Source organism: Cynoglossus semilaevis, chromosome 8, assembly GCF_000523025.1.
Source record: "Cynoglossus semilaevis isolate Cse_v1.0 chromosome 8, Cse_v1.0, whole genome shotgun sequence".
Classification (NCBI taxonomy): domain Eukaryota; kingdom Metazoa; phylum Chordata; class Actinopteri; order Pleuronectiformes; family Cynoglossidae; genus Cynoglossus; species Cynoglossus semilaevis.
The window spans coordinates 2,337,745-2,362,737 of NC_024314.1; the positions used below are offsets into that span (position 1 = coordinate 2,337,745).

The 24,993-nt window shown below is 40.9% G+C and overlaps 1 protein-coding gene across 27 annotated transcripts in view; it reads right to left on the reverse strand.

Annotated features, from left to right (window-relative positions):
• Window positions 1–451: 451 nt before the first annotated feature.
• The window catches only part of LOC103381519 (calcium/calmodulin-dependent protein kinase type II subunit gamma), a 45,144-nt gene continuing 20,602 nt past the window's right edge, over window positions 452–24,993 (reverse strand). The window contains exons 7-26 of one of the 27 annotated variants that reach the window (XM_025058071.1): window positions 23,156–23,210; window positions 22,930–22,995; window positions 20,503–20,575; window positions 19,220–19,322; window positions 18,686–18,769; window positions 17,867–17,961; window positions 17,243–17,365; window positions 17,033–17,116; window positions 16,143–16,185; window positions 15,260–15,322; window positions 11,962–12,002; window positions 10,817–10,900; window positions 8,940–8,984; window positions 8,755–8,821; window positions 8,467–8,547; window positions 5,749–5,889; window positions 4,197–4,272; window positions 4,007–4,101; window positions 3,468–3,704; window positions 452–3,013 (exon numbers count right to left, since the gene is read on the reverse strand). In XM_025058071.1, coding sequence (XP_024913839.1) covers window positions 3,472–3,704; window positions 4,007–4,101; window positions 4,197–4,272; window positions 5,749–5,889; window positions 8,467–8,547; window positions 8,755–8,821; window positions 8,940–8,984; window positions 10,817–10,900; window positions 11,962–12,002; window positions 15,260–15,322; window positions 16,143–16,185; window positions 17,033–17,116; window positions 17,243–17,365; window positions 17,867–17,961; window positions 18,686–18,769; window positions 19,220–19,322; window positions 20,503–20,575; window positions 22,930–22,995; window positions 23,156–23,210 — 1,652 coding nt within the window. In that variant the 3' untranslated portion in view covers window positions 452–3,013; window positions 3,468–3,471. The remainder of the gene's footprint in view (window positions 3,014–3,467; window positions 3,705–4,006; window positions 4,102–4,196; window positions 4,273–5,748; window positions 5,890–8,466; window positions 8,548–8,754; window positions 8,822–8,939; window positions 8,985–10,816; window positions 10,901–11,961; window positions 12,003–15,259; window positions 15,323–16,142; window positions 16,186–17,032; window positions 17,117–17,242; window positions 17,366–17,866; window positions 17,962–18,685; window positions 18,770–19,219; window positions 19,323–20,502; window positions 20,576–22,929; window positions 22,996–23,155; window positions 23,211–24,993) is intronic. The other 26 variants (XM_008313906.3, XM_025058072.1, XM_008313907.3 and 23 more) reach the window with 26 other exon arrangements.

Sequence of the window (24,993 nt, forward strand, 5' to 3'; positions counted from 1 at the left end):
AGTGGAGAATGAAAAAGGCAACGCTAAAAGCTAAAAGAAGAAAGGAGCAAAGGGAAGAGGGGACCAACCAAAAAAGAGGCACCAAAAAGACAATTACACCTACAGCTGTAGGCTGCATGGAAAAAGTAAAAGCAAAGTTCCTGGCCACATGCAGCAAAGAGGCAAGAGGCAAATGGTTCTGTCCAGCACCAACTTAGATGAGCCCTAAAATCCTTCTTCTCCGCCCCCTTATAGGCACTACAGGCCATTACAATTGCCCTCTAGCAGAAGTGGGACTTCCGGCATTAACAAAGAGACAGACAGACATCGTATCTGCAATAGTCACAAATCGACCAGGAACAACAGACAACATTCTATGACTTCGGTGGAAAATTCTGTTACAGAAGTAGCACCCATACTCAGTGAGACATGACAGTGTCCATATGAAAGGAAGGACATGTGTGAGACGGAGCAGTGCTGAAATAGTATTTTTATTAAATACTTTCAAGATCCAAGTTTTGAAGAATAACAAAGCTATGATGAAGACCAACTAACACTCAGACAAACACTTGATAGTCGTCAATTCATGGTTGTATTTCATTGTACATCATGATCATGCAAAAAAACACCAGCATCCATGTGAAGGCTGGGGGAGAAAGCGCAGCCCAATAGTATATCATTACAACGCAGGGAAAAACGCTAACATCAAGGGCCTCATACCAAGCTATGGCTCCTGAATCAGTTTTTTTTTTCTTTTACGTTTTTAATTTTTTTTAATCATGTTTTTTTTCATGTCACCTATTCAACATTCTGGATGGAGGAAATTCTTATTTCAAAAGATGCAAATATCATATATTAACACTAGACTCCATCCTTATTCAGGTAGGTACATGGTAGAAATGCGTAACTGAAACATGCATATAACTAGTTCTCCCGCTCTGGTTGAACAGTGTAGGTCACAAAAACCTGCACACCCACACCCACTCACTCTCTCTGGCTTCTGAAACACCTCTCAACTGAGCAGGCACTATTTAAAACCACCAAGGGTAGATTACATTTTTTATTATTATTATTATTTCGTTCTGATCAAGCCGTTCAATCTGGATTTTGTGTAGTCTTTACTTCCTCCCTCTCTTTTCCCTTTTTTTTCTCTCTGTGTGAGGGAGAGTGCAGAACTCCAGCTTGGCAGATCGGCAAATTACCAAAAGACAAGTTAACGGCAACATTGACGACAACAACGAGGAAAGAAATATTATAAAAGAAAACAGTAACACAGGACCAGAGAAACAACAGAGAGGAACAACCAAACATTTCCATAGCAGGGACTCAGTTTAACACCAGGGGGCTCTGATGGACGAGGACGATTGAAGCAGGACAGCAAAGGTGGCGCCCTGGTAGCACAGTAGTGGTGCAGATATGTTACAGAGCTGAGACACACCACCAGGCGTGAGTGTGTGAGTGTGAGTGATATGAAGAGACTGTTCACAGCATTGTGGGATGTGGTTTGAACAAAACAAATGAAGCATGTCAATGTTAAAAAAGAAGAAGAATTTTGGGTTAAAAGGTATTTTATCCTGTTTTTTTCCATTTACTCTCCATCCTCAAAACAGTCTTATGGCCATGGGACTGGAACCAGGCAACGTAAGAGCTGCCATATTTGCAGGAAGTCTTTAAAGGAGAAGGATGTTCACAAATTAAAGATTAAAGCCCTAAAAACTATGTGTAGTCCCACAAGGGGACACTGGGAGTGTTTCCTATAATCTGATGCACAGGATGGATGTCTCTTAGATACATGTACATATATTACACTTTTCTACATATACCTATACATACACTGTATTTACACAGTGATTATAAACAAACCAGGCCTTTGTAGAAAGCAGAGAAAAGCACAAAAAAAGGAAAGGAAAAGAGAGGAGAGGGCATAAAGAGGGAATGGTTAATAAAGGAAAGGAGGGAAAGATAATGGAAGGGTCTGACAGAGAGGAAGAGGCCATTAGCAAATATGCAAAAACACCCATGTATTTGCTGACACACACTCTCCCTTGGATGCATACGGACACAACAGAACAAGCATGTCAACGTTAAACTTGCACAGTAAAATCCCTCTTTTTAAAAACACTTTTAAAAAGGAGCCTCAAACGTCAGACAAAGAAAAGGAGGCTCGGAGTACTCACAGGAACAACAACGGGGAGAAAAAAACAAACAAACCAGAGGACAAGACACTATAAAATGGAACAGAACACACAACATCAAGTCAGATGAACACCCGCACTTCCGTGACCCACAATGACACGGCTGACTTTCCAATAGGAAACAAGCACACAAACGTAAACACAGGAAAAAAGCCTAAAGTTCTACACTTTGGTGCTTCATGGTTTTGATATCAAGTTTCTCTCATCATTAAGGTCTTTGACTGAGCACACTTGACGTTTTTCCCTCTTTAATTCAGTTGGGGAAAGTCTCCCTACGGTTTTAAGTCAATGTCTGGATAACGAGCACAACACTTCTTACCCCCGTTAAACCCTATAATGCCAAAAATGTGTCCAAAATCTCAGCTGCTAACTTCACACACGCCTCCCTGTTCCTCCCTTTTAGACAGTGAATATAAATGCTTGGTTGGGTTTTGGTGGTTTCTGGTACATCTAGTCATAATTTACACAGTATATTCATAACTCATACTCATAAACTGTCACAAGTTCAACTGTAAACCCCCTCCTCCCCCAGGACGTCTCATCTTGCACGGGCAGAAAAAAGATGGCTGCCAGGGGAGGAATAGAGGGCAAAGACGCACCCTCCAATCAGGCGCCAGATGCATGCATCATCCCATGGGGGCGGAGTCTTGTGTTCAGCCGGCCCCCAGCAGGTCAAAGGAGGGACAGGATTGGTTGGTATCGTGGAGAGGGATGCGTTCTTGCCCGGCCGGGCTCCTGGCACTAGCCAATCCACGAAGAGGACGCGCCTCTTAAACACGCTTGCTGAAAAAAACTGCCCCCCAAAACACACACTCCAGTAGACTGGAGGCTCAGGACCACTGTAGGGGCATGAGGGTTGGGGAGGGCAGAAGAGGTTGGTTAAAACTTTTTCAGAAAACTATTAGTATGCTGTTTTTGACCAATGGTAACGTACAAAAGAAACAAAAAACAACTGCATTTTAAGCATAAAATAGCACATACAAGATATCTCAAGGGAGATTTGTGCATTTTTAGTCATCATTTTTGGGAACGTTTGAATTTTTAAGAATGACCTTTCATTGAATTTCCAAGACCAAAAACACACATTTCAGTTGGACCACTGGAAAAAAAACATGCCAGTTTCCACAGAGTCATATGTTTAAAAATTAAAAAAAAATAAAAAAATAAAAAAATATACATTATATTTAAAATTCATTTTCCTCTTATACTTGTGTTAAACGGCCCTTTTGTTAGGGCTTGTGTGTGTGTGTGTGTGTGTGTGTGTGTGTGTGTGCGCGTTTGTGACCTAAATACCTGATCACTGTAGTGGTGCAGCAGGTGCTCCTGAGCAGTGGAAGTGAACGTTGAGCCACTTGCCATCGCGGCGATGCCACACCCTGGTCTCCTCTGATTGGCTAGAGCGAGGGTGGCCCATGGAGTCCACAAACTGTGTGAGTCGGATGTAGGCGATGCACGCTGCATCCTCACCAATCAGGTGCACGTGTGGGTTGAGAAGGGTGGTGTGCACCGGCTTGTCATTCTTGCTCAGCACTGGAGAGAACACAAGGTGACAACAAGAACTGTTCGCTGCACTTTCAGGTATTATTAGGTGGGGAACGGTATTTAAAGGAACCAGGAGAGTTGTCATGTAGGTATACAGAGCATTTTATCTGGTCTATTTTGATGTTAACATGAATTAACCTGTACTTCACCTTTCTGCACCGTACTTCTTTTAAGCTGGCTTTTAATCTGCTATGATTTTTTGTTGGCCCTCTAACAAGTGGTGAGGCTACGTAGCATTGGGGATGGAGGGAAAGAAAAAAACAAACAAAAATAGAAGAAAAACAACTCACAGTTGTCAAAGTAGAACTTGTGAAAGTCCATGCCCTCCACCAGGTTCCCCAGAGCCTCGGGTTCGAAAGAGGTGAGACCAGGATCACAAATCCTCCTGTGAACGGAGAGGTCGAGTGTGAGAGACAAATAAGGAACACCTTAAGTCTGGATGAGTTGTAGAGACCAAAAAAAAAAATCTAGCAGACTCACGTGTAAGCTTCAAAATCTCCATTGTTGACGGCCTCAATCAGCTGCTCTGTTATCTTGATGATTTCCTGTTTACGGGCTACAGAGAGGACAAGACACAGAAGGCTGGTGAGTGACTGCGAGCGCTGACGAAGGTGAGAGTTGACCGGGTGGTGGGTTTAGCTTGATGACATTTTCTCTCATCGCCTCAGCTCTTGCCTTCCCTAGGGCTCTCTCCCTCTGCTGCTGCAGCTCCACGCTCCTCCTTAACCTCATCAACCGGACCACAACAACTCCCTCACTGCAACCTGACCCAGTCTGTCACTGTGCTCCTCACCCTCAACAACAAGAAATTGACCAAATGCAGCCCTCTGTCGTGTGAACACATCCAAACTGCTTTGTAAACAAAAACAGAGAATTTGCTGGTGAAGCTGTCGCTTTGAGCAGCTTGATTCAGGGTTTTCAGCTAAATGTCTGTGACCCTGGGAAAACCAGTGATGTGTATAAGACTTGAGCCTCTTTTTATGGTTTACACAGAACGAGCGTGGCCAACTTTTCATCTTAGGAAACGATCTCCAAAAGAGGCAAAACAAATAAGATCTTTGATCAACATTTGCTGAATGAGATCTTTTCCAGATCCAGTTCTTGTTCCAAATGACTTCATTCTTCAGATTAGAGACCACTACAATGACTTCTTTGACAATTTAAAAATGCATGACTCTGACAAATGAAAGTTGACAAAATAAAATTCCAATATAAAAACTAAAAAAATGACTGAACAACAGGCCCAAGGGTTAGCATTTTTAGAAATTACACGTGTTGTGATTGTTGTTAGTTTGTCAGAGAGAAGCCAGGAGAAAAATCAGTCAATGGCTGCTTGGAACTGTCAGTATGGCATGGTGGGGTTCTTAATGGAGATGCATTTTAGCCCGTGGTCTTGGAGATGGAAGAGTCAAAACTGTATGAACCATGAACACGCATCTGGGAAGCACACTGTTAATGCCTTTTGGATCAGTCCAGCCATTTTCTTTTGCCAATACATGGTGTAATGTGATTGTTTAATACAATGGTACCTTTTGGATTGAAATATTTAATCTGTTAAGGAGAAAAACATCAAACTGACTTGTAGCATTTTCCTGCTTGCCAATCACACCTACACGCGGCACGTCACTCAATTTCCCAAAGAGCCGTGTCACGCATTTAACATTGTCTTCCACTTCATTTGCATATGCATGGAAACCTAAAGTAAATAAATTGGTATATACATAAATATATATAATTTGTGTTTTACAACCACTGTTGGTTCCATTGTCATATAAAATATTTTTAAACTTGTGTGTCAACAAAAAGGCTTCACTCCCAAATGTCTAGATCCAGAAAAGGATCAGCTGAAAAAAAAAGGAACTATTTCCCTTTTCTCATATTCCTCCGTTCATTAAATGACTTGTTAGGTTGGATGTTAGTATGCGCCTGCTCTGGTCAGCTCAGAAACATAAAGTGTTAGAGTGCAAACAAACTAGAGCAGATAGAGAGGAGAAGAGAAAACTGGTGTCAGTTAGTCCAAACGTGATCTTACTCTGCTTAGTGTTGCTTTTAGCAGCGACAGTGTTGCTCCCTAGTGGAGCGGCAGGCATGGAGGACTGAGAGAGCTCAGACTCGGGGCAGGAGCTGTTGCCTGTGCTGTTCCATGCCATGCGCTTTACGTCATGCGGTGGAACTGAAACACACAATGGATGGTCAACAAACAGAAACAACATGGTGGAGTGAGAACAAGATGCACTGGTGATTATCCCCACACAGACATGCACCCACACACCTCATGCAGTTAAAGCTGGACAAGACACTACAGACTGCTGTGGTGTCTTTAGTACATGTTAGTTCAGGCAAAAGAGTGAGGAGAAAAATGAACAGTGGATTTATCACAAACATGTTAAGTATGCAGGCAGCATGAGCAAAAGGATGGAGGCAGAATCAGTCGAGCTCTGACAGTGAATCTGTGCGTTGTGTGTGTCATTTGAATGTTGTGTTCTGATCACATCTATGTACTGAATTCTGACTGACTGCTCATACAATAACAATGCTCCCTGTGATGAACTGCAGCACCCAGCAATGAAAGGACCCAAGCCTTTGTTTTTAATTAGCTTATGTTAGGCCTACACGGCAAGGAAGGATGTTCTGGAATGAAGGAAGGGAGTAGAAGAGGAGAGTGTGTGGAAAAAGGAGGGGAGGGGAAAAGGAGACAGGCTGCCCTTTTCAGCACGGCTGTCTCAGAAGAACAGCAGGTGCAGGACAAAAGGTGAAGAGTTGAAGAGAAAGGAACATTTCGAAAGGATACATCAGTGTGTTTATGGGTGGGTGTGGTCACACTTGTCATGTGTGGTTTAGAATAAAAAACACACACACAACCCCCTCCCACCTAAAAAAAACAAAACACATTTGGCAGTTTGTTTGACATTCACAACATTTGAATGCCAGAAATGGGAAACTTGCAATGTATGATTGAGTGAGGCACTCAGCTGGGCAATGGTTTTTTTCCCACAGTAATTTAAATATCTCCTCAATAATTTGTCTAAATGTATTAGGCCTTAGAGGTCAAAAGGTCATGCGTATTTGGCAGTATTTCCTTCCCATGGTCAATTCTTAATTATAACATATTTACTGCCTTGCACTGACCAAAGAGTAATTTTGGTTGCTCCTTTTCCCTGTTGTTTATTATGATCAAAAAACTTCTTGAGCCAATTTAACAATATCCAGACTTAACAAACAAACTAAATAAAAAGATGCAGCATTTACTTTTTTTTGTTAAATCAAAGGAGGCAGACGTCAAATGTGAACACACCTCAAGAGAAACAACAGATATTATGAGCAGGGATTGGAGAACCTGACAGTACAGGGTCATAACAAACTTGTGTTAACGTGGACACACACACACACACACACACACACACACAAACGTGATGCTTTATTGTGTCTTTGGTTCCACTGTGTGGTACGACTGTGAGACTCGTCGTTCAGGACACACTGCAAGACTCACAGCTGGAAAGTACTCAAGGCTCCCTCCATTTGGAGTGGTCACATTAGTAGGACAAGGGAAAAGATGCTGTGATCACCAAGAACCCCCTCCCCCCGNGGACACACACACACTCACTACCGCAAACACACACTTGCATTTCAGGGCTCCCACAGTGGCCCTGATGATAGATTTTCAGGGGACATTTTTTTTTTACTTTTCAGAATTAAGGCTCCTCTGTGACCAGGAAAACTCAAGCCCCTGTGTTTGTTTTTTCATTTTTTAATTTGTGCTGAGTACAGTGAACTGAGGTGGTTAAGGTGTAGCCTCGCTCTGCCCCAGTGAGCACACAGTTTACATACACACACAAACACACAGCAGGGGTAACTGTGTGCAATTAGTGTGCAGGTGCATCCTTGTAAAGGAAGATTCTGGTTTATTACAGAGAGTTAGACTACTTATGGACCGCTGAATATGATTGCTGATTTTCCTTGTAAAACAGTGAGGTAGACCAATTTTAATTTGGGAAATATAGGATTCAGAGCTGAAGCAAAGCATGAAATTAGCTCATTGTAAGTAGCACATATTCTCTAACGTGTATTTTAATTGATTAGCAAACCAATTATTGTATAGCATTTTTGGCTGGTTTCAGCATTGAGTAAAACACTTAATTGTGGTGGAACTAAATTAAATCAGTGTCTGACTACATGCCTGTGACACATGAATCCATCATTACAGTTGACAGTTGATTCAAAACTAGTTACTAGAAGTGAATGTAGTCAGAATGAGTAATAGAGTTAGCATTGCTGATGTGGAATGGTTGACCAGGTTTCATTAGTCTGGACAGACGTTTGAACAGTGTAAAACTGCTTATTTGGATATTTTACTTCTAGGGTGTAGTAATTGGTAGGTCCAAATATCTCTTGAAAATGCATCCAGTATCATTAACAGTAATATGGCAGATGGCATGTCTGTACAAACAAATCCTAATAATCTTCAAATATGTCACACTGTATCTGAATCTAAATTGAAAGACTCTGCACCTTGGTTAGAATAAACCAGAATTCTTCTCTTCCTATTGCCAATAATGTTACATTGCTTTATTTTTTTAATATGCATGAAACCCAGTGGGAACCCTCAAAAAAAGCTTGGTGGATCAGAGTGAAGGAGCTCAAAGATGTAAGACGTCATTGCCAGTACAAAAAGCCAGGGGGAGTGAGGGTGAGGTTAGAGGTCCTTGCCAGGGGCAACCAAACAGCTGGGGGTTGCCATGGGTAAACTTACTGGCAGGTGAGCTTTGAGGTGAGGGCAGAAGTGGGGGCATCTCCTCTGTGGCGCTGCTCTGACTCAGCGCCGTACTGTCCGCTAGAACACACACACAAAACGCAGCCAGACACACGGTAAATACACACATACACATTCCACAGGCTCACAGTCAAAACTGTGAGCGACGTGCGCTGTATCTTCGCACCACCGCCACGCACTACAGTCCAAAACACACACTTCAGTAGATAGGAGACAGAAAGAGAGAGCGGATAAGAACAGGAAAAAGGAAATAAATCAGTCGAGTACCTTTCCTACCTTTCATTTCTTCCTCTTCGTTGGTGGCGTTGCTCTCCGTGGATCCCTGTAGTGCAGGCAGATGAAACACATCACGAAAAATAAATACATAAAAGCAAACAACAAAGCCTGGATCTAGTCCGACAGGCCTGAGAATTAAAGAACTGGGCGAGGCACTTTCTGGCATTCATGCTCACCTTCACTCCATCAGGAGGATTGTGCACCACAGTGCTCTGCGATTCCTGCCATGCAGATGACAACAATTAGAGCCCAAATGATCAAAAATCAGTGCCTCTCAACATGGCTTCAACCGGGGCCCTTTTATTTAAGGTGTTCTCTTGGCTCCATGTATGGTTTGCAAAACGTAACAGTAAAAATTAGTAAAATATACCGATTAAATTGATCTTAGTTTTAGAACATTTTTTCATTTACATAATATTCAGCATAAATTCAGCAAAACTGAAATAAATAACAACAGACCAGAGGTATCTAAATTCAGCACACCAATCACTTCAATGTAGCCCTTTACCTGATGTTTGTTTAAAACCTGTTCTTATAGTTAACACCCAATAGGGCAAACAGAGCATATACCAGTTTGGACGCTCACAAATATGCTCCACCCTAACTTGCTCAGTCAGGAAAGCTGCACTTACTGTACCATCCACAGACAAAGTAAAGCCAGTGATGCCTTCAATGTCCTAGAAAAAAAAATGTCAGTGCAATTCCCTTCTTAAATACTGAATACTAAATTATTATTATATTATTTTTTTGGAAATGGGAATTACACTTCAAACCGTAGGTCACAGTGTTACTCTGTACTCAAAAGCTTTATTAGGTCACAGCCTAATTAAGAGACAGGTTTGCATAGTTTATTATTGAGGAGTGAAGGAAACCCTGGTTTATGTTAAAGTCGCCTACAATCACAGAATATGTCATAAGATCTAATAGTAGTAATAGTATAATAGAATAGTTTGTCGTGTCCCTCACTCAGAGCACGTGGCCCAGTCGTGTCATACGTGTTGCCAGATAGCACAAGCAGCAAGCATTGTGTGATGAAAGACAAAACGACAGTAAGTCGTAAACAGTACCCTTAAAGGTTGTTGTTCTTTAGTTCAGATTGGATCCCTGTTAGGTCGATTAATTTAAATTTAAATTTTGTGGAATGGTTTTTCCTATGCAACCACTGTAGTTTTTTCTAGTTCACAGTCTATACAATTTCCAGTTTTGCCAGACACCACACAGGCGTCTTCATGTTGTTTTTGTTTTTTAATCAAAACAACAACCACACCTGTGGACTACTTGGGGACCAGCCGAACCCATTGAGAAGCACAATTATGACCTAACTACACTGCTACAAGATGGCATGCTTAAAATGTGCTAGTAAAGCATTTTATTACTGCGACATGCTGCTATTCGATTTGTGGAAAACAATAAAAGTCAAACGGCACGTCAAGAATGTGTGGTTGTTAACGATGGCAAAAATGAAGATGAGCATTAGAAGGAGTAAGAATGTTGGTAGGACTAAAGCAAACACACAAAGTAAGTAAGGGAGACGATAGTATGGATGGTTGGATGGATGCACTGACTTTAGTTAGAAACCTAAGATTCATTAGTGCAATCATTTACATTAAAAACACACACAGGTCATTACACAATGAGACTAAGCTTAGACTTAGACATTAACAGGTGTAATTATGAAAAATCAAGACTCCACAGTTTCCTGTGCTGACACTCTGGAAGTGCATAATCCTGAAGGTCATGCTACATGGAAATCTAGAAGGTGCACATGTGCTGCCTGAGATTTAAAAAGAAAAATAAATTGCAACGTTTTTAATTTCTTTTGAAATGCTAATGTCTGATTTCATAATCAGGAACACATCTGCACCTTGGTGACATACAAGGGTCAGAGGATGAGGATTGCTGGGATGTCACCGTTGCAATGTCTCTGACGGGAGATGAAAGATGACAAGCAGTTGCTATGACAATGGATGATGAGGCACGACCAACTACTACGAAACTACTGGGTGGAAGGGAGGTGAAGCGACGGCACCAACACTACGGCGGCCTACTGTACCATCTGGGCGTTGGCTGCCATGTTGGTGTCTTTCAGGGCATTGATGGCGCTCACTATACTGTTCTTACTGTTGTTGGTGGACGGCTGGGACGAGAACGCAGAGACGCAAAGTGAACACACATGGTAGGTAACACACTCCAACACACAGAGATGCATTTGACACCTTTCAGGGGTTGGAGCTAATGTTGTGGTTGTGGTTCCCATACTGTTAAGAGCTAACAGGGTAAATGAGCGAGTGAGTGCCACAAAACAGCCTCTAGATCATCCTTTTTACTGCCTCACTAACCCTCTATGCCTCTGCCACTTATCTGCAAAGAGAGACCCCTGGGGCAGAGAAGTAAGAGAGGAAGGGGGGCAGGGAGAGAGTGATGCTCAACAGTTCAAGAGAACGATGAAAACAGCACAGTGAAAGAGCTACACATTTCTGGTGAGGCCAACAATTAACCTAATAAAAAAAAACATCCAGCAGACATATGAAAAATTTGACTTTTGTATGCAATGTACATGTTTGCATGTATATAAAAGCAGAAACTTTACTTGGTTGGTTTCCAAACTAGAAACCCAGCCTTCCTTCAGAGTGTTAGCTGGAGAACATCCAGCCGATAAATGAGCTGGTGACATCATTGTACCTAACCTATCAGCAGTGGCCCTAAACAATTTGATTCATACTGTACCCCTGAAATGTAGGATATGTGCTTGTGTGCTCTGTAAACACATTATAAAACTATGCAAAGCAATAGACAAGACAGTTGTTTGTGAATGATTGATAAAATTGACTAAAATGTTTAGAATAGAAATAGTAAAGAATAGCATAACTAGCAAGTTTAGTTAATTAAAACAATGTAAAAATACATCTAAAATATACGAAATTAAAGCACATCTGTTTATTTTAAAAGTTTTTGTTCTGTTTTTGTTCTTGATAAAAAATAATCTCTGGTCTTTGACCCCAAAAAAAAAAAATCTATGAATGGATAAACATTATATTACCTTGAATAAGAAATACAGGGAAGGAAAACATAGCGAGTCCGGAAAGTGGGTAAAGAAAAAGGATGTTAGGTTAAAAAGAGGGCTTCTGTTAGCAAAGGACACATGGGACACAGTGGTGAGGAAGAAAGGAGGACAGAGCGGAAATGAGATGACCTTACCTTAGCAGAATCTGACTTCTTGTTCAGTAAACTTTTGCAAGCTGGAAGAAAGGATAGAAAAGAGAGGTGTGTGAAAAGGTGAAATTTACTGTTAATTGCAAATTCAGTTACGTAGAAGATCAACAAAAACGTGTCCCACTTTGAATCTATGAAACCCCCGACCCTGAAGCTTTGAAACAGATTGCTTCTTCAAATTGCTGAGAAAAACATGCATTTATTGGTTTTTATGGACATTTCTTTTGCTCTTGTCTACAGAGTGCTACTCTGCAAACACCCATGTGCATCATAATCAATTCACTGCCATCTGGGAATAAAAGAGAAACCTGAGAGCAAAGTTAACTTCCTCAATCCATTTCCTGTCTGGAAGACACCAGCAGATGTAAAAAGAGAGTGATGGTCAGACTCAAACTGCCGCCAGGCCTGACAACGATGAGCTAGGTTAATGTAAATCATTGATTTCCGTTAAGGGCCTAGTCACTTTTCCTCTCAGTCTAAAGCTTTCAACTCGCTGTTGCTTCCTTTTCTTTCATTTTCTACTGAAACACACATACGGTCCAAATCAAAATGTCTTTTTTTCCTTACCTTTTAAAAAGAAATGGGGAGGGAGGTACAGGGGAGGAGAGGGTTGACAGAGAACGTAGATCACAGAGAATGTGTATCACAGTGTGAGAGAGTAAAGTAAGGGGCACAGCATTTACAGCAGAGACAATATCACAAGACAACTCATGCTCCTAATCTCAGCTGTTGCATTGATGAGAAGGTTCTACCTGGCCTGGCCATGCAGCATCCACAGGTAATATAAAAAAATTTAAATCAAAATTCTGAAACAAAAAGGATACGATTTCATTCCACAACCAGGGAAAGAAGAGCCAGTTGATCAGAGCACAAGCATCTGTTTTATCTCCTAAGCCAAGTTTAAGATCAGTCAGCCATCAGTTTGAAATCTGTGATAGAATCCCTCCACCACATTCAAATGCTCTCTATGTAAGGCCCTCCCTCCTCCTCCTCCTCCTCCACCCAAGAGCATGATCACAAGTGTGACATCACATGGATAAAGTCAGGATGAGCTACTGCAGGGAGGGCCGCACTGTTCAAGCAACATGACAGCTCCATCAATGTCGAGCTGCCGCGTTGATGACAGCCTGTGACATACTAGAAAGCAATTGAAGGTGCATCCCCCCCAGAACATTCCATAGGATTAAATCACACAGTAACACCCACATGCAGAACACAGCAAGGCAGAAAAAAGTCAAAACAAAACAAAAAAAAAAGACATCCATCTGCAAACAGTCAGAAATGCTTCAAACGCACACTTTCTGTCAAATTCTGCTGTAAGTAAATAAAAAAGGAAAAATCATGAGCAAACTGCCAAGCCTTGTCTCAGCCATACTCTACAGAAGGGTGCAGGGAAGCAGTTACAGTAATAAGTGCCAGGATTTGTTTTGGCTGAAGAGCAATATTATTATCATCATCACCATATTCATTATCATCATAGGACCAAAAAGGGCAATTAAAAAGGAGAAGAGCTGAAGAGTCCAGTTTAGAGTAACAGTGTCAAAACACAGTAATGACAAAAACTTACAAACAGGCAACTTGGTCCAGTTTCACTGAGGAAGCCCGCTTTTGGAGGGCTCTAGCTGACAGTCAAACCACCACAAACACCCTGATTCTCTGCGCACCAATCACACACACAGCAGGTTACCTCGCCTTTCATACGTTTTCCTTTATCCTGCCTACACGCAGGTCCTGTGAGACTGCTACAATGCAGAGCAAAGAAGGTTCTCTTGTCTAAAAAGGCGACGGAGAATCCAATGTGCTCTACACCATTTCTCAAATAATAGATCCATGGAGCCACCATCGGAATCGTCGACCTTCGCCACCCACTCCTCAAGGGCTTAGCCTATTTTGGTACTTCCAAAATGTCCGTGGCAGGAATTCTGTCAAAGTGGCAGCACATTTGCTCCCACTTTAGGCAAAATTGTAGCGTGGAATTTTCTTTTGAAAGCACTAAAATTACTTCAAGAGGGCTAAAAGAGAGGAGGAATGCCTTGTGGCTAAACAGAACCTTCACAGTTAGCTTAGGTAAAGTGACACAAGCAGCTCTCCTGTCCTCCATCCCTGTACCAAAGATTGTATATAAGAAATAAATCGAGCAAGTGTTGGAGACTTGGGTTAGTTAAAGTTACTTTTCACAAGGATAAATGTAGGAGAAAATTAATCTATAATTATTTAATGCTTCAAACCTGTGGTATTAAGAGGCAGCTGTAGTTTATATATTTGTTTCTGGGCTGTAACAATTGGTGTGTTAATTGCATTAATTACCTTGTAAAATTAAATTTAAGATTTAAAAATTGTGCACGTTATATCCCAAAAATTGACCATCTATTAATTCTTCAGTGTTCTAATCAACATGCAGGTTTTTATTTTCATGAGGCAGGAAAAGGCTTTTGTTTCACCAAGTACCTTAAGCTAAAAACACTATTTCAGCATCGAGTACGTTTGATTGGGGAGGGCATCTAACCTTAAGTTAAGAAGCTGCAAACCTGACTGAAGTCTGAACTCTTGAAGCACTTTACATGCCACTGTCATAATCACTCAAATCCACTAACTCTCTGGTACAACATTTGGATTTATACGTTCCATAAATCCATATTACTAGAGTTACTCAGTTACTTTGTGCATTTCTTATATACAATCTCTGGTATGAACCCCTCTGCCCTTCTTTGTCCCTCCCACCAAACCCAGGTCAGACGATGGCAGCACGCCAACCCAGCTCTTGCCAGCCCCCTGCAGTGTCAGTTCCCGCCCCCAGGATACATGCCTCTCCTCATCCCCTGGCCCACATCACCCTATGCCCCTCCTGGCAGCCTGGAGAGCACAGAGGTGTATGGGGTCAGCTAGAAGTCAGTATGGAGCCTGTTATGTGTAATGACATGAATAAACTAGGGGATGAAATGGGGAGGGTTACGATGTTGAAGCTGAGTGGCGGTGAGGTGTAGATGTAAACAACCCTCTTAAGTTCTTAACCAAATCAATTACCTTTAAATGAGGCTGATGTTTATGACTGTGTGCATAAAGTCTGATGGCTTCGCATTACAGCAAAGCCAACACACACCCAGAATAACATAACAAAACATGTGTGAGTATGCATGCGTGTTGGTGTGTGTGAATGTTGATGACCGATGCTGGCAGAGGTCGCATGCAAGATTTCAGGGTGGTGATCAGGGCCCACCCAGAACTAGGACTCAAAGTGGGCATATGTGGAGAGGAAGTGGATGGGCGTGTCTCTGGGACGTACCTTCCTGAGCCAGTGTGGCGGTGGAGGAGGCGGCAGCAGCAGAGTTGGTATGCTGCCGGCCCACTATTGGACAGAAATGCTACAGTTGGGAGGGGCTATGTAAATTAGGCAGGTCTAGCTCACATTGTTCAAACAGGGGCCTAGAAAGCTACAGGAGGTGCGAAGCTGGAGCCCAGCTGTATCCCTGAGTGAGAGACAGTGATGAACTGCAGCAAAGACATGCACACCTGTGGTTTCCTAGGCCCAAGGTTGAAGTTATTAGTCATTGACTGGCCATTTACTTTAGGGCTGAGAACAAGGATTCAACAAAAACAAGTCACTCTCAGCAAATGAGGATTAAAAACACAGAATCTTAACAGTGCATATTTTAATAATACTACACCTGCCCCAACATTTAAGTCTCTTTAAAGTGACTATGTTTCTTTCTCAAACATACGTATATAAAGGCTCCACAGGCAGCAGAGCAAAGGGACACACACACGCACGCACGCACACACACACACAGACACACAGGGAGATATACATTAGCATAGACAAAGACAAAACTGGCACTCACATAAAATCTAATATAAGACAGAATATCAGTTACTCATTTCTGCTCACAATGGAATAAAATTAATTTAAAAGAATCTATCATTGACAATGTGTTCTGCAGAGAATGTATTGTTTCAATTCAGCGTAGTGTATTAGAGCAAGTAAAATGTGTGCTGTAATAAAAAAGAAAGGAAGAAAAGAAACAGTGTGTGTGTGTGTGTGTGTGTATTTGTTGTGTGCGTGAGATGAGGGGGTTCAAAGAGGCACAGTGGACTCTATCCACTCTCCTTTCTCCTCTCCCTCTGCATGTTCTGCTGCGTGGGAGGCTGAGGGCTAAGGGCACACCCACCTGAGAAGTTTCTGGACACCAGCATGGTGGTGAGAATGGCTCCCTGGAGGAGAGGAGGAAGGAGAAGAAAAGAGTGAGGGAGGCTTGATGAATGCAAGGACTTTTCTCTTACTGAACAGACATTTAGAAGAACATAACAAAATATTTTATCTCCCATTTTGAATTGAAGCAGCAAGAGCTGGTCAAATCTCATTTCTTTGTAGTCTGCAAATATGAAATGATTTAAAAGATGCATTATTAACATTTCCTACATAAAGAAGATAGGCCAGCAGATGACGATCTGACTCAGATTTGCTTAAGTCTACAGATTGTAAACTATTTAAATTTAGGACAAGTTTAAATGACTTTTTTTAAAACAACGTTATTTTGACATGCGATTTCTAGAGCCTCATTCTAATCATCATCATTCTAAATTGAATCAAATGTGTCAGAATGTGCCGGATGTGGATGTATGCGTCACTACTTTCATAAGACTCTGACCAGGAATTAGGTTATGTTTAGTGTAATGATCCTCTTTGGTTTTATCTCCAAAAACTCTGCAATAAGGACTGTACAAACTGGTCTGTTTTCGGTCATTTCCTATCAAAATTCTGCTTACGCAACATCACTTCCACACATATTGCAAAATTCACCTAATGCTCGAGTTTGGGGAAAAAAAAAAAAAAAGAAATCAACCGAGATCAAAAAACACCCATTATTAGTTGCATATCTTTTCTACTGTCCAGCTGGATAAATTGAAATGTAGGCGTACTGTGGTGCTGACGGCAACGTTTTCAGTTGCTTGGAAACAAGTCATGGAGGAGACATTAGTGTTTGGTGCTGAAACCCACAGCTCTCCATTCGCCTTTACCAATTATGGTCACTATCACCATAAGATTTATGATGGGTACCTTGAGTTTTCGGCGAGCGTTGAACTTGCGGAGACACTCAACAGTTTCCTGTCTGTGCATCATAGAGGCCACTGTGGAACGGTGCTGAAAGAAGAAGATAAAAAAAAAAATGATTGCGCCTGTTTTTATAACAGGATCAGTTTACAGTCTAATCAATACTGTCTTATGTAATTTCGATAATCCTCTTTACGCGAGTGAGAGATTACTTACGCAGACCCATGGGTGTTTCAGGGCTTGCTCAGCAGTGATTCTCTTGGCTGGGTTGATGGTCAACATCTGGTTGATCAGGTTCTTTGCCTCTGGAGTCACTGTGTCCCACTCTGGGGATGGAAACTTAGGAAAATGGCAAAAAGTGACAGTTAAAGAAAGTTAAAGAAATATGACTAAAAAAACTGTGTCTGTTTTCTGAAGAGTGGGTTTTATTTGCAGCACTTTGAATAATCTATGCCATCTGGACTCCAAGTCTTTAGTTAATTTATAAAAATATTTGGCAAGCACACATTTTGGATAAAAAGAACAGGTGTTTTCCTCTCTGTCATTTATTCTTATTTAAATTTGAAGGTGAAATTTGTTTCTACTGACTGCCTCAGACCATATCGCTCCGTCAGTAAACTACAGGCTGACTAGATTATCCAGAGGCTGAAATAGGAGGATGCCCCTTCTCAGATTCTGTCTCTCACACACACCCCTCTGCAATGCGTCAGGGATGCCTGGACAGGATCAATAGCTTTGAACCAACTCTCAATTGGACACTACTAAATGTTTAAAAACTGCTTAGCAAATACCCGCACTGCACCCTTTACACTAACAGACCTCACACATTTGCACACTTACATCATATGCCCCAGCTTTGATTTGCTGATAGAGTTTGTGCTGGTCTTCATCCCAGAATGGAGGATATCCCACTAACAAGATGTAGAGGATAACACCTGGCAGAAAGGGAAACAAGGGAGAAAAGAGGGAACATCTTGATACTATAAAAACTAACTAACTTTTATTTAAATACAAAAATATTAACTTATATAAATCCCAATTCCAAAAATGTTTTTTTAAACTTTTAATTTTTTTACTGTAATAAAAGGTGCAAAATTGTTTTTGGATAATGAACCCTTAGCTATAAGATAAAGGAAGCAGCCAGAACTCATTGTTACTTGCACCAAGTCTGCTAAATTCTCCCTTTATATGAAACTTTGAACTCAACACTGTGACTAGTTTACCTGCTTGTTGATCTCAAATGTCACTTCTATGAAATTTTGGCATTGTTTTAAGTCCTTGTGCTGAAGATTTTATTTCTAAACTTCCCAAAGTAAAGCCAGTACAGATGGGTTTATCAGAAAAAACAAACAAAAAACTAAAATCTTTTCTCTTACATAGTTTAACTCTTACTACGTGTCCTGAAAATTAAATTTGTAACGCAGATTTATTTTAAACACTGTATACCATGACTCAAAATTTCTGTATTTTACTTTACTTAGCTTTGTTTTTGCTACACTTCCTATAGGCACTGCTGTTAATGTGGAGTCAAAGTCCTACAGTATATCACATCCATTAAACTCACACACAAACCACAGTCACAGTTGAGTGTTTACTTCTCTACACTGTGTGCATACCGAGTGCCACAGGTTAATTTTGCCCACGTCAAAATGAACTTACCACAAGCCCATATGTCCACAGGTTTGCCATAGGGATCCTTTCTCAAGACTTCAGGTGATAGATAGCCAGGAGTGCCCGCAAACCCTGTTAGAAAAACAGACAACATGATGAACTGATGTCTTCATTTAACTAGGATGTGTGTGGCATTTTACATTTATGTCAATATTTCATATTATAGTGTTCGTCTAGACATTAATGTAAGGCCAGATTATGGCGAGTCCCTAGCAAATGCCTATTAATCATCTGTCTATAACTTGAGAATCACCTTAATGCTAGCAGCTTGGCTGTTGGCTAAAACACAGCAACCATGGCATGGATTGGTTAATGTCTGTCAGCATCCTAAATTATGGTGTTTTAAAAAGGTTTATAACACAAGTGGGGACATGTGTATTGACTCCATGGTTTATAAAAGGGGAATATGTTAATGTTAATATGCTTCAGAGTGAAACCTAAGAGTTCACTCAGGGACACAGACACCTAATGAGGCATACATGCTTGATTACAGTCTGTCTGCAACTGTTTGTGTTTCCTTACCAAACCAAGCCTGCTGGTCTCCTTGTACTTCAATTGCTAGGCCAAAGTCTGCCAGCTTCACTGCAGCGCCCTTCATCTTACTAGCCAACAACAGGTTCTCAGGCTGAGGGAGACACACACACAGGCAGAATGTGGGACAAGAGATCGAGACAGTGAGAGACAGATAGTGACAGGCAGACTTCAGTGAGCCTTCTTGGAAATATTTATTTTTGATGTGTTCGTAACAGCTCGTGTGGGGGTGAGAATGCGATGGAGGAGACGGAGGAGGAAGGCAGAGAATGGCTGGTTGAGAATCTCCACAGTGCCATACATGGGCATGGGTTCGTAGTCATAGAAACCACTTGGGAGTCATTTAGGCAGTACTGCAGACTGCATGCTAAATGGAAAGTGTACTTTAGCGAGAGGCAGCGTGTGTGGCAGTGTTCTAAATGGCCGCTGTATGGGCAGCAGGACATAAAGGGCTGCAGTAAAAGCCCACTCAGAGTAAAGAGCTAACAAATCAGACAGGCATTGCTTGAGGAAAATCACATTATTCTCTGATGCAAAGCGTCCAAACATGCATATAAAAAGCCACCCACACATTTCTCGATATCCCTTGATATTTTTAATAACACATTACAACCCCTGTTGGAATAAGTGCACTTCAGTACATGTAATTGTTTCATCTCTTAACAGAATTATCATCATCATTACCTGAAACTAGGTTAAGCAGAAAACCTTCATTTCCTCCACTTTTTTTTTTTTATTTGAGCCTATCAGCAATTTGGAACAACTCAAGCTCCTCCCCTCCTGCTTCGTGGGTGGTGTGATGTCACTTGGGTTGTCCTGGCAACTCCTGAGGTTCATCTATGCCTACAACTCCCCTCTGATAATACACCCCCCCTTCACAACAGCAGAGACTGCTGTTCATGCACGTATGTTGTGTGTTGTTCTAGTCTAGTCTTTTCCCTGCCACTGGTGAGAGACGTACCTTATCCACGTGACCGTGACTCACCATCTGCGTGCTGCACGTGCACACACATGCATGTGCACGTACACAGAAGACTGTGGTCAAGGACTAACAGGTTGACGAATGTGGACACAGATAAGAGTCGAGGGTGAAAAAGGGAAAAAATGAGTAAAATGAAAGGGTTGAAAGTAGAACTGCAGAGAGAGAGAGAGAGAAAGAGAGAGAGAGATAGAAATAAAGAGAGAGAGCAACCCAGAGCCATCTGTGTGTTGCCATGGCCACAAGCAGAGGTGTGTGAGTGTGTGATTGTCATGGCAACGGGGCAGCCACTCACCTTGAGGTCCCTGTGCACAATATCATGCTGGTGGATATGATTGACACTTTCCAAGATCTGACTAATGCAGTGACTACAAGGAGAGAAAAGGGGACAAACAGAGAGAAAGATGCGTCACCGACTCAACATCATCTCACTCACAAACACACACACACACACACACACACCGACACAGAAAACATCACATAGACATGTGACTTGTCTGCTTTGTCGAGTCCTGTTGGGTTCGGTCTGATTACAAAACTGTTTTCATCACAGTTTCTGTAAGACATCGGAAAGCTGACATCACTCTTGTTCCACTGATGTAAATAGTAATAATGAAACAGGTTTTTATATTGTAAAATGAACATTTTTCGTAACTGCAGAAATAGCATCACAGCGAGGTTTAGTTGCCCTTTAAGAATTTGCGACTGACATTTTATCCATTACTTTGGGCTATAAATAAGACCCTAACACTAATTTTTATATAGTTAACCTTTATATGAGCAGAAAGTTGTAGTGACATTAAATATCCCATTCGCATGGTTATTTGAGGTGGGCAGCAGCACATTTAACAGTGTCGCAGGCAGACCAAACACAAGATGAAGACGTTCATAGAGACAGGAACACTATTTAAACAAAATATACTGTATTCAAGAAAAACTCAAAAGACTCCGTCTGTACAGATATATGCAAATAAAAATGCATAACATGAATTCTAGAAGAATAATTTCAAATAACATCAAATTAAGTGAATCATCGTTTAAACTTGTCCTTCAATGTTAGTGAGACTCCATCAAAACATAACAGAGATTTCAAAGCATCGAATAAGACCAAGTCTGCAAGACCCTATCAACTTCCAAAGAGATTTGAATTAATGTCATATTGCAAGAAAAAGTGATGTTACTTTTAAAATTAATTTTTGACTTTTTAAAATCCCACATAAACCAATCAGAATTTTGTCAACAACTAGGTCTAGACAGCTCTGGATTGATAGTCGATTGAAAACAGAAAGTAATCACTAAGTAAAGTGATTAAAAAATTAAAAAATGTGTTTGGGTAGATGAAGGCATGTTTAAGCCAGTGTAAGTGAAAGAACACGTATTTACTATAATCACTATTATTTTTCAAAGGCATTACCCAGGTCCTGTAGCTGAGACAATCGATACTAAGAAACTTGTGTGGGAGGCTTTAAACCACACACTCAATAAATCTCTATCCCAGCAGCAATTTAAATAATGGAGGCGTCACTTCAGCTGCCACTAATACCATTGCCATCATTTTTCAATTCCTGGTAGGGGGCATGTTTGCACAGCAGCCTCGTCTGTGTGTTTGTTCGTGACAGGTCTGTTGATGAGTGTTTTCCGACGAGCTGCTCCCTAACCCACCTCATTACTGTCAAACACACTAACGTGAGGCTTAGTTATCCTACTGCCTACGGTTCGTGGTGATGGGTTGTCTCGGGAAAGGTTAACGGGTCAAAGGTCAGACGCAGCTTGGAAAAATGTGGTCAAGGCTTACTCTGTGTGGCCCTGGTTCGTGTGTGTTTCCAAAGCCCCATGTGAGCATGAACAGCCAAAGACCCTTAATCCAATTGTACAACAGACTTTAGAGTCACAGATCAGAAAAGCCAGAGGGAAGAAGGAAGGGAAAACCGAGGAGGGGATTATTCAAAAAATTTTACTGTCACATGTAGCCGCAATATATAATACAATTTCACAGCAGCCACGGCAATGTCTCCCACCGTATTGTTATATGTGTGTCTTCAACAGCATAAATCCTTAATTTAGAAAATCCTCTTTCCCCTAGGTCAAAAAAATCCTGTTAAACTTTAAGGGGCATTAAAAGTGAAGTACAGATGCTTTGGTTCTGATATACTTCCATGTGAACCTGGGCTGTCAAAATGTTAAGCTTATTGGCTAAACGAAAAAGTCATATTTATCAGATATACATGAAGCATATTAACGCATATAGGTAGAATAAAGCAGACGGTGCATTCAAGCCATCCATCCACTTGTCGTTGCTGTAATACACAGTCAATACACGTGTTTTTTTGGTACACATTGCAGGGAAAATGTTTTGTTTAACCCAAGGACCACAATCTTCCTTCTGTTATCATGTGAATAATTGAGTATTTGTGGTGAAACTGTATCAATGTGTGACCTAAATGAAAGCACTTAGGGGACTGTGGCATGTATGAGCAAGCAAGTCCATGTCTACATTGAAGTTTTTATCTCATCTTGGTCTTTTTTTTTCAGATACAGAGGACAAAATGTATGCTAATAGAATCTGTTTTAAATTTGTGTAACCTTCTGTTTTTTATACACAATAAATAAGAGAACAACATGGTGTGCATCTGTGTGATCACATTCATGAACTGAAAGGGGATTTGTATATGTAACAGGAATAATCAGCGCATTTCCGCAGTGTTCTGTATGAGATGCTCACCTGGCATCGGCCTCACTGTAGTACTCCCTGGCTACGATGTCTTCAAAAAGCTCTCCTCCTGTCACACTGGGAGGAAAATAAACAAAAAGAAAGGGAGAAATGAGGAAAGTGAAGAATGACAGGGACGGATTTTGACAGGAAGGTAGGAAGGAGACGTTGTTAGCATACACAAACAAACCACAGTCACGTGGATGGATTAAATGTCACTGAGTGTGTATATACTCACAGGTCAAAGACTAAGTAATGAAAGCCTTCCTCCGAAATGCTGTCATGGAGTCTCACTGTAACAGAGAAGGAAGCCAATGAGACAAGGATAATCTGAATAAGAAATATTCTTTCTTATTCAAAAATGGGTATTATTTTCATTCCAGTAACCTCGCAGTACATCTAATGGTAGGATGGTGGCCACAGTAGCCTCCTAAAATCATCCTCTCACAGTCTCCACCTGAAAGCAACTTTTGATGCAAATCTGAATAAAGTACTAAACACAAATTATTTTCTTACTTTATAATACTTCGTTGTCATTCCGTGTTTTTGCTAGATTTTTTTTTTCTAGATTTAAAATCTAAGATTGAAAAGCTTTTTCATCCATTGATGTGACAAGATCTGAATGTGGATAATATTCAGTGTGGTGTGCTGTTCAGAAGGGCAAAGTTAAACATTTTCCAAATTGCATTAAACAGCGAGAGGCGATCAGAGATTAAGGGGGAAACATTTTTTTTGCAAAAAACATAATCGCCTGTTACCAGAGATCGTTCTTGATCACTGACAAAGACAAGTGAGCGATTGGTCGAGAACAGGAAAATTAAAATGGTGATTACAGTAATGAGCTCACATTACCGTGATGCTGCACTCGGATGGCGACTATCAACGTAAACTAACAGCAGCAGAATGACAAAGCAGAATCCAGGGCAGCAGGAGGCAGACGTTGATAGTGTCTGTGATTGGGCTTAGGTCTGGTATCAAGAAAGCCACGGTTAGCACTACATTACATGAATGCGAATGGTATAATAGCAAAGTGGGATGGCCCTGCAGCAAAAGACAAGAGTGACTGCTCTTTTCTCCTTCTTCCATCTTTTTATTCTCTCTCCATCTGGCTCACACCCCTGCTTTGGTCTCTCCATCTGTCTCATTTCCGTGTCCCCTTTTATCCAAAGTTTAGATGATTTCAATGCCAAAATATGCCAAGAAAAAAATAGAAATAGAAACAAAAGTGGGGGACAAGTATCTTTAACAAGGACGCACTAAAAAAAGGAAAAGTAGGCATCGGGCAGATGAACGCCTGGAGGACACAAATCTAGGACACGAGGAAAAAAGCACCAACAGCAGTGGGAAAGGATTGGGTCATTTATTGTTGGGTTCCTCCTTTGTGCTTTATTTAAACCAATCACATCTTTTTCATTATTATTACAGTGACTATTATATCAAATTATGACAAATAGCCCATCTGTTGGCAGAAAAAAAAGATCCAGATCAACAGAGGCATTGCAGAACTCTCACAGTGAGCACATCTTCAGGGCACCAACAGCCACTTCTTTTTCTTTTTTAACTGGCATCACATTTTGTGTTTGAACAGAAATTTGTCCTTAAAACGCTTGTGAGGAGTTTGACTGAAAGTCTCAAATAGTAAGGTTAGAAAGCTGGCAAAAACAGAGCAACAATATGATGATGAAATAATATGATGATGAAAATGATTAAACCAAGATTTTTATCAGTTCTTTTTTTTAACCAAGCTGGCTCATTTTTTACTGAGTACAATCACCATGGTAACCGATCTTACAAGGCTACATTCAGAGGATCAGAAGAAAACCTGTCATCAGTCCAACAATCAGATTACTGGAGAGAGACATGATTCCTTTATGACCCTAAAAACAAGCGGGGGGAGAGGCATCTTTGTCACTTTGACAATACTTATTATAATATACAAAAAATCTAGGGTAAAAATAAACTCATCCTTTTATTTAAGTTATAGTAAAGGGTGCGGATCTTTATGATTGCACAATTTATAATTACCATCATTTAAGTGCTCTAATATAATATAGAGCATTTTCCAACTTTCATTTG